This window comes from Octopus bimaculoides, chromosome 3 (genome assembly GCF_001194135.2).
Source record: "Octopus bimaculoides isolate UCB-OBI-ISO-001 chromosome 3, ASM119413v2, whole genome shotgun sequence".
NCBI classification, from domain to species: Eukaryota; Metazoa; Mollusca; class Cephalopoda; order Octopoda; family Octopodidae; genus Octopus; species Octopus bimaculoides.
The window spans coordinates 123,323,430-123,334,064 of NC_068983.1; the positions used below are offsets into that span (position 1 = coordinate 123,323,430).

At 33.9% G+C, this 10,635-nt stretch overlaps 1 protein-coding gene across 2 annotated transcripts in view; it reads left to right on the top strand.

Moving 5' to 3' along the window:
- Positions 1–10,635, top strand: part of LOC106881710 (uncharacterized) — a 36,372-nt gene that overhangs the window by 24,950 nt on the left and 787 nt on the right. For both annotated transcript variants that reach the window (XM_014932183.2, XM_014932184.2), the window contains 6 exons: positions 1,355–1,495; positions 2,826–2,968; positions 4,181–4,219; positions 6,070–6,205; positions 7,467–7,573; positions 8,567–8,700. In XM_014932183.2, the coding sequence (XP_014787669.1) occupies positions 1,355–1,495; positions 2,826–2,968; positions 4,181–4,219; positions 6,070–6,205; positions 7,467–7,573; positions 8,567–8,700 (700 nt within the window). The remainder of the gene's footprint in view (positions 1–1,354; positions 1,496–2,825; positions 2,969–4,180; positions 4,220–6,069; positions 6,206–7,466; positions 7,574–8,566; positions 8,701–10,635) is intronic.

Genomic DNA, 10,635 nt, shown 5'->3' on the forward strand with positions numbered 1-10,635 from the left:
GATGAAGACAGGTGTATAAACAATAAGCAGGTGTATTAGTTTGATGCTCAGGAAGGTGAGAAAGTCTTTTACGTTTTGAGCCTATGCTCTTCAACAGAAAGGAACATGAGGAAATACACAAAGAGAGAATAAAAAAACTTTTGGAGTTAGCAGTCAATCATGGTGACTGGCTGGACAAAGGTAGTTAGGAAAAATTTGTAATCGGGCATGACTGAAAAAGGAGAAAAAGAGAAAACAGAGTAAGAAAAAACAGAAAGTTCAAAAAGGTTTAATGGCTGATCTTTTAAATAAAGCTGAAAAATAACTTCACTCTTCTCTTTACTTGCACTGCATTTTCACATGTAAATTTGGTAAAATCTTGTCAAATCAGGAGGAGATAACTAAGTGGAGATCATTCATAGTAGACCTCAGAAATTCACAAAAGACTTGAAAAAAATATTATCCTTTCAGAGAGCAGACCCAAGAAATCTAATATGTTAGAGAATAAAGAACAAGAAGGGCGGTAATTTATAGCAGATCTTCCAAAATCTGCTTCCTCAGAGCTGTCACGTTGAATGTTGGTACAATGAAAAGCCAGTCAAGTGAAGTTGTTGAAATGTTATAACCCAGATGTGTAGATGTGTGCTGTGTACAAGAGGTGAGATGGAGAAGAACCTCTACTAAACTCTTCATGGGCAGCAAACGGAGGATAGATAGCAGCGAAGACATGAGGTGGGTGTAGGCATACTCTTAGCAGAAATATGGGTAGATAAAGTGACTGAGGTAGTTAGAGTGTGTAATATGATTGTTAAGCTAAGATTTGTAATAGATTATACAACAATAACCTTTATCTCAGCATATACTGTACAAGTTGTATTGACAAATTAACTGAAGAATCATTTCTATGAATCCCTTGATGATGGATGACAAAGACTTTATTATTATTGTGGCTGGTGATTTCAACAAACATGTTGTGCAGTACGCTAATGGATTTCTTGTATACATGTAAGATATGGCTTTCATTCTATAAGTGAGGTGGTAACAAGGCTGCTGGAGTTCTGTGATGCTAATGACTTGTTGATCTGCAATGCTAACATAAGAAAACCCACCAGCAACTTGATCACCTATGAATCTGGCAGACACAAAAGCTAGATTGACTACATTCTCACTAGTAAACAGGTTAAGCAGATGCTTGTAGATGCAAAGTTCTTTCCTAGTGAAGAATGTATTTCCCAACATAGGTTAGTCATAAATGACTTTAAACTCTGTTATTGTACAGTTTATAACTTCTGTAGGTTGATACCTGTGGTTAAATATATGTGCACACATACATGCACATCATAAAATGTAATAAATATGGCTGTTTCTCTTTCAGTGTAAGTTATACAGATTGCAAATACCTATCTAATTGCCTCAGCAACAATATTACACTGACATCATTGAGTCTAGGTTACTGTAATTTACCAAAAGAGACTGGTTTTTACCTGGGTAAGATCCTTGCCACCACAGCAGTCAGGTTAGTAACTACTTAATTCATCCACCTTATTAATTCTTGTTTATTAAAAGAAAAATTCATACATTGAATAATATAATGACACACTTATCTCTAAAAAGGCAGGATAATCACAACTGGAACACGTTTGACTATAGATCTGTTCTCTGAGGCAGGGCTCGGGATAAATAAGAATAACCACAGCATCTAAGAAACAGACAAATAAAACAAAACTGTGAAATGTAATATATTTGCTACGACTAATATTGCTTTCATTTGGTTGAGAGTTAATATCTTTCACTTTCAATACTAGTATCTCCTTGTCTATGCTGCTAAAACTTTGTTTTTACTGTGTTAGGCATTTTGTGTTTATTTTTGTATTTACCTTTTATTGATACATTTTGTGTGCACCATTCTATTATTCCTATTACTCCACCACACCAATAATTATAATAATAATTATTTCCTTAATTGTGAGGAACAACACATATAAACCATTTAAATACATTAGTGAAGACAAAACATTCATAAGTGCACATAAATAATCAGTATTCAGTATTGATTATTAAACAACCTAAAGTTATATATTTATAAATTCATTGAGGTGGAGGTGGTGGTTATGTGCTTGTTCAATTTGTAGAAATAATAGACAAATCTTTCTCAAATCACTTCTTACTATCTTAAAAAATTGAAGAACACATTGGATTATGTAGTTCTAGATAAATAATGTATGAAATAAGGATAGAATAGTCATAGCTTTACTTGATCAAGGCTGATTAAAGGTTAAGCAACAACAACCTGTTCATAATAATATTGATTACAATCATTCATTTCCACCTAAGGCAAAGGTGTGTATAGTTGATCTAGTTGATCCCAATATCTGAATATTTGATCAATTTTAGATGAAAGGAATAGTCAGACTCAGTAGGTTTTGAATCTTAGACACAGCCATTTAGTTCACGTCATTTCCCCTTCTATTAATAATGCCAATGATTTCTTAATTTGTTCCAAGTCACATTTTTAGGGAAAGAATATATTTAGTTGAATCAACTCCAGTGATTGCTTAGCATAACTTTATTCCTTTCTTTGATGGGTGAATAGTAAAGTCAACACTATTGAACTAGGAATGTAGAAGAGCAATTTCTTTTGATGCTCTACTGCTTCTGCCACTCTACAACCACTGATCTTACAAAAACTTGAAGTATAGTCAAGTTAATTGACATTTGACTAGTATCTATTTTATCAAGCTTTGGAGGAGGAAAGGCAAAGTTAAACCTGCTGGTGTTTGAACTCAGAACATAAAGATATTAATTAATACTTATTTTTTCAAGTCTTCTCCTGTTATTTCTTTCAGTAGTCTGTATGTCAATGGTAACAACCTCCAGGGAGATGGTATAATGGAGATGATTAAAACATGTGCTAAACAAGCTGAATTTGACTTTGCTCAGAAAATGGTGCTCACTAAAACGGCATCTGTGAAGCCAACAACTACAAAAGGTGAGAAACTTTTTGTTTGTATGTGTGTGTGTTTGTGTGTGCATATTATGCATGTGGAGGCACAATAGCCCAGTGGTTAGGGCAGCGGACTTGTGGTCGTAGGATTGCAGTTTCGATTCCCAGTCTGGGCGTTGTGAGTGTTTATTGAGCGAAAACACCTAAAGTTCCACAAGGCTCCAGCAAGGGATGGTGGCGATGGTGCATACACACACACACACACATTCACAACTGGGTCTTGACCTAATTTCCTTCCTCCCCAAGACATCACCGTCCACCATCTCTGTCTGACTGCAACTCTTCCTTGATACCACTTATTTTTCTTACTACCTGGGACCCTTTTGCTTGTTATCCATCCTTCATTCATTAATACTGTTCTCCCCACACACAATTTCTTTGATCACCCACTACACTGAACCACTAAATTATCTCTTTTTTATCACCATATATCTTTCAATCACACCCTATGCCTACTTCTTCTTCTTCTTCTTCTTCTTCTTCTTCACTCTCCTGTAACCTACCTAAACACATATCATCTCTCCCACATCTTTTTCCTGTCTACTGGATCATCATTACTATTCTGTTGCTCTACACCATCAGTCATTTTCTACTCCCCTTACCTCTCTAACTCATACAACATTAGTCATCCACCATTCATTACATCTGTCCTTCAGCCTTACCCAATCTTTACAATGATTGCCTACCACTCTCATTCATTTCCCTTTGCCCTTGCAGCTTCTATTCACCCACACTCCTGATTCCATCTTTCTTCTACCTAGAGGGTCCACCTTGGAATTTCATCACCACTATTTTTATCACTTTCAAGCTCTACCCAGTCACTTCTGCCCTGTCTCCTAAAATATGAGTAGTCATGTAGCTTGTCTACTGCAAGAAACCAGTTTTAAGATTACCTCCATATCTTATTGATATTTCAAGTTAGCTGGCAAAATTGTTAACATGCCGGGCAAAATACTTAGTGACATTTCATCCATTTTTACATTCTGAGTTCAAATTCCTCTGAGGTCAACTTTGCCTTTCATCCTTTCAGTGGTTGATAAAGTAAGTACCATTTGAACATTGGAGGTCAATGTCATCAACAAACGCCTTCTCCTTGAACTTGTTAACCTTTGTGCCAAAATTTGAAATCAATATTTCAAGTTTGTCCACATGTTTTTGTTCAGAATCTGACTGTTAATTTCAAGTATATATTTTCAGATTCTGCTACTAAAAAAGACAAACAGAAGAAGAAAAAAGGTATTTATCAAGATTCTAAATTTCTCATATCACAAATAGAGATAAGCTATAGAAATCTTGGGATGTCAAAGTGCCAGAATATCATAGCTAGTGTAAACAATGTAAATTGGATAAAAATCAGCAGCACATGTATACTAGTTTCATTAAAAATATTCTCATTACAAAGGTTGACTGAAAATTTCATTGGCCGACCAGAATACTCTTGTGGAATGTGACCAAATAAGGTTTATTTTTTAATATAGTCCCCTTTGTGGTCTACACAATTTCTCCATTGATGTTGTAGTACTTGGATCCCATTAGTGAAGAAAATTTCATTCTGTTGGTCAAAAAAGTCATCAACAGCAGATATGGCATCATCATCACTGTGATGCTGGTTCCCAGCCAAATGATTTTTCATGTTGAGAATAGATGCTAATCAGATGGGGCCAAATCAGGAGAATAGTAAGGGTTAGCAGGTTCAAAACATAGATTCATGCACAGCAACCACTGAAACCAAAGACTTGTGTGCTAGAGCATTGTCCTAATGAAACAAGACCCCTTTCGGCAGTTTCCCTGAGTGTTTGGTCTTGATAGTCTTTCATAACTGCCTCAGTAAGTTAGCATTGATGGTGTGGCCCTTTTGAAAATAGTTAATAAATACAAGGCTTTTTGAATCTCTACAAAAAGGCCACCACCTTCCCTGCAGATGAAACGACCTTGGCCTTCTTTGGAGCAGGTCAGGAGGGGTGTTTCCACTGCATGGATTGTCTCTGTCTCTGGCTCAAAGTGATGAACCCAATACTCATCCTGGGTTAGGAAACATTCAAAGAAAACAGCTGGCTCTGTCTCAAACAATGTCAGATTTTGCTGTGATGGGGTCAGCCTGTGTGCTTTTGATCAGGTGTCAAAAGACATGGCACCCACCAAGCAGAAACCTTCATCATATCAAGTTCATTGTGCAGAATATTCTCAAGTCTCACAAGGAATATGCTAATAGCATTGGCTATTTGATTTATAATCAATCACCTGTCATGTGGTAAAGATGATCAATGTTTTCCTCAGTGGTGGCAGTTGCAGGACATCCAGACCTTGGGTCACCTTCAAGACTCTTCTTTTCCCTCCTAAATTCAGCTGCCCACTTTTGCACTGTTGATAATGCTGGAGTGTCATCCCCTAATATAACAACCATGTCAGTATGAATGTCCTTGGGAGCTTAACCCTCTTTCTGCAGGTACTTCATAAGACCACAATGCCAAATTTTATCCATTTTTTAGAGAAGTCACTACAAATTACTTTTGAAGTCTTCTTTGAACTGTCAGATGTCAGTTTACTTGGAAAGAATGATAAAAAAAAAGTTGAAATTAATGCATGCAAGATTTTACAGCTCTAGCATCACTCCTTCATAGTAAAGCCTATGAACTTTCCAACCCACTTTCACGTAATTGTTTATTTATAGCATATTGTGAATGAATTATCAATTTTGCAGTCCATATCTACTGTCAGTACTCGGTAATGTCTATTAGTTTATTATAACTACTATACATAACTACTTTAACTCCTGTTGTAAATAAGTTAATGGTTTTAGTGTAAAAGTATATGAACAAATACAAAGATTGGATTAAATTATTTCTAAATGATCTTATAGTAATTCTAACATTTGGTATTGCTAGCCTCTCTTTTGGTAGATGTATAACTTGATTCATGTAATTTTGCTGAATGAACACAATTTCTTACTTCATTCAGTAATGGTGTTTGTTTTCTAGGGAGGGTCATAATTTAATGGAAATATTTGTAAATGAAATTTCCAGCATGTATAAAAGCTAATTAGATTCCATTCATTAATTTCTTTCCCTTCTTATTTTTCCAAAAAGCTAAAAAGAAAACAACAACCCCTCTTCCGAAGGCTGGTCCTTGGGTTGTAAAACTTCATGCAGCAGACAATGGTTTTCAATTACAGAATCCTGGTGGCGGAGCTAATGTAATTGACTGTATGCAGCATATCAGAAAGTAAGATTAATGTTGTAAAAAGAGAGTCAGTAGAATATTTTATCAGTTGCATTATTTAATTGTTTGGAGTTTAGAGTCTTTACTAGTAAAATAAATGCCACCAATATACTAAGGGTGATCCATTTATTTATATCCCTTCATCTATAAAATTGATCATATGATAATTGAAAAAGGTCAATATTATCTTATTTAATTTGTTTCTTTAATCTAACCTGTGTACTTATATAATAAATCCATGCAGAAAAGAAATAACTTCTATGCAAATGATGAACTATTTTGACTTCTTTTAAGTAACAAGTGTAAAAAACACCTGGTTGTGAAACTTAATGAAAAATGGTGTAATTGTAGACGTGCTTCAGTGAAAGATGCTTTACTGTACTGTCCAAATTATGTGAGCATGGAAATAAATAGAAAACCATTCATGGTGATGATAAAGATTATGAGGATGAATTTTATATGTACGGAATTCATGTGGGCTAATAACATAAGACTTTAGTCATCAACATATGAACTTTAATGGTGAACTTCTCAAAGATAGCTCTGGTGTTTTCATATCAATTAAGAACCCCAAATTGTAGTCAACGTGCTTCAAACAGGTTAATAACATGGAAAGCATAGAATATAAATTTTGTAATTTTAAAACTGCATGAATATTTTTGAAGGCTAAGACTGGATGGTATATTGTCTATGATAGGCAAATTTGGAGTAACTGACATATATATTGGAAACTACAAATATTTATACTCTTGAATCAAGTAATCTTTACTACTTTTATAATACTTCATTCTCTAAATATAATGTAATGTAATTCGTGTTTAGACTTTTACAGATTTAAATTTAAGAAGGAAATTGTGTTCTTGACAACAGAAATAAATAATTACCATAAACTGTAGTAATCTCACCTACTTGTGTATAACATCTAGTCTCAAACCTTTAAATATCTTATAATCCTTAATAAGCTGTTAAAACCACTGAAATCTTTGCCCTGATGTGATGTGTTGAAGAACACTAAAACTGGAAGATTCCATATATTTCCTGGTTGTTGGCTACAGCTAAGAATCATAAATAAGAGTATATGCAAGCAATAATTCAAATGAGATTTAAACTTGTCACAGATTTTACTAAAATAGGCTATGGAAATATTTTTTCTGTTCCAGATTAATTTAAAAAACAAAAAAAACTTCTGTTTGAAAAACGTTCTGTATGATGCCAAGCTAGATCAGAGATGATATTAAATAACTTATAAAATTCTCATTTTCAGGTTGATAGTCTTTTCGGAATACTTACGAGAACTAAATCTCTATGGTAATCACATTGGGAATCTTGGAAGTCAGATGTTGTTGGAATCCCTTCAAGCAAGACAAAAAGGTAGTTGTTTATTAAATACTGAAATATTTTCAATTTATCACTCTCTTTTTCTTGAAATTATTTTTTAAACTATTTAAAAAATATTGTTTTTATAAATGAAGGTATGATTTTTTTTTTCATATTTTTAAAACAAAAGAAAAAGAAGTGTAAATTTAAGAAAATAAATGCATAAAGATATTTTATACCTTTCACTTTACTTTATAAAAAAAAAAACTAATAAATATAATGAATGGCATTCTAGTAAGAAGATTCTTTTCCTTGCTATGGAAATAAAATGAACTTCTAAGATTTGTGTTTGTGTGTACATGTACATACATACATACACACTTTGTTTGTGGGTTAACAAAGCTACCAGTAGTTCTGTGTGAAATGAATATCCACATTTCTCCAAGCAGTCCACTTAAAAATGCTGATAATTCCCTAACCATTGGTAGCTTTGTTAATCCACAAATAAAGAATATTTATCCATCAAATACAGTATTGAGCACTCATTCTTACTGTTTGATACTATCATATACTCATACATATGTGTGTATGTATGTATATACATATTAAAGTATGCAGTATCCATTGCAGCCAATCTTACCAATTGCACAGGACATTTACCAGCCAACTCTGATGAGTGCAGTTATTAGTTTACCTAACATCATGTGTGAAACCAATTGGTAAGATAGGCTGTTGTACTCTTGATATTTTGTATGGATTTTGAGGTTATTCTGAAAATCAATTACTTTATCATCACTCTTCTTCCCTCGCCACTATACACAGAATAATGCTTTGTATTCATAAAATTTCAATCTAATGAAACATAGTCTATTAAAATATTAAGACAAAATACACAGCCGAAAGTTAGCTAACCAACCAATACTTTATGTTTGAAGTGGTAGGTACTGTAGTTAGGCTGATGGATCTAGCACAAGTCAATATAGAAATAGCATATATTAAAATGATTATGATAATGACAAATTAAACATTTTCAAAAATTTTTTCTAGCAAAATTACCTCCCCTAAAGATGCGCTCTTCATATAGAATACGCCTGCCAAATATATACATGCCTCTACTGAAACTGAGCACAGGAAATCCAAACTTAAGGAAAAAGAAAAAATCAAAATCCAAAAAGAAATAGGTAATGTTATTTTTCAAAATTGATCTTTCATTATTTTCATATTCTTTTAGGGTAATTTTTGCACATGCATAACCTTTATTTCAGAGTTTGCAGTTCAATAACTTTTGCTGATTTATCCATATATAATGCTTCCTTTGTGGAGGCGTGTGGCTTAGTGGTTAGGGTGTCAGCATCATGATCGTAAGATTGTGGTTCGATTCCTGGACTGGGTGACACGTTGTTTTCTTGAACAAAACACTTCATTTCATGTTGCTCCAGTCCACTCAGCTGGCAAAAATGAGTAACGCTGCAATGGACTGGCGTCCCGTCCAGCTGGGGAACGCATACGCCATTAAAACCGGGAAACCAGGCCCATGAGCCTGGCTAGGCTTTAAAAGGGCGCATTTATTTATTTTAATGCTTCCTTTAGAGAATTTATGAAGGTTAACGATTGTTTAGATTGGAGTGGAGGGTAATTTTTTCTATATCCACTTCATCATTGTGAAACCAATACATTTGACATGTACCACTAGCCTCCTCTGCTGTTAGTCTTACTGCTACACAAAAAAATTTATTTATCATCATCATCATCATCATTTAACATCTGCCTTTATATACATATTTGACAGTTTGACTTTACTGTGATTAATGTTTGTTGGAATTTTTAATCAAAACATATTTAGTAAAGTCTTTGCTTGGATAGAATATGGCTTCCTCTATAAATCTCAAACTTTCTGCCTATTTTGTCATGTTATAAAGATTGAACTCAGAATATATTGCTGCTAAAGCATTCCTAAATAATGTCCTTTTCACCAGAGCTGGGATAGCTTTCTGTAATTTAAACTTTTAGGCTTTACTTACAAAACAATTTAGGATTAGGAAAAGGAAACTTTAGCATAAAGAAAAAGTGAGACAGCTTATTGAAGACACAAACAAATTAAAAAGAGCAAATTAACAAATCTTATGAACCAGTGTACAATTTGCATGGATCATATAATAGTTGTAGAATTTATTTTTGTTTAAATCAAAATTTTGCTTTCCTTCAAATTTCATACATATATTAAAGACACTAATTTGGCTGGCCACGTAAGGGGCTTGAAGACTCCATGCCACATAGAATTGAGTGGAGAATCATAGAAAAATCCATGCCATATATTAATGAATCTACAAAAATGCAAGTTATGCATAGATGGAAAGTCACATATACTTTTTAGATCTAAGAATTCCACCACACCACTGAATTCCAGCTCAGAAATTGTCAGCAAATGCAAACATATGGACATGTTTCTTTTGGTGAGCTGGAGATTACCACCTTCTCCAAATTGAGCAGACTTTAGATCCCTTCCATTAATTCTACACCAACTAGCTTTATAGCTTTACAGTCTAAAGGAACATAACTCTAAGTCTTTTTTTTTTTCTCCTTTCTTTCACCCTTCCACTTTATGCATCCACCTTCCTCTCATTTTTTCTCATGATTTATCTTATTCTATTGTCCTGATTGGTAACCGATATAGTAGGGTGGAGTGAAAATTAAAAAATTGTGGAAATTGAAAATGCCTGAGAGCTAAAATGTTGCTATATTTGATTACTAGAAAAATGCTAAAATTTTCGCTGAGATCAATCAAGGGCATTTACTCCCTCAAGCCTCCTAAACTCTGAAAATGGGGGATTTTTGTAATTTTTTTACAATAACAGAGTTTGTGGGGTTTGAGGGAGTAAATGCCTTTGACTGATCTAAGCAAATTTCCACAATTTTTTATTTTCACTCCACTCTAACACACGTGTGTGTGTGTGCAGGTATATAGATTGTGTAATCTAGGTTGGAGTGAAAATAAAAAATTGTGGAAACTGAAAATGCCTGAAGCCTAAAATCTTGCCATATATTATTACCAGGAAAATGCTAAATTTTTGTTTGATCAAGGGCATTTACTCCCTCAAACCCCGCAAATGCCGCTA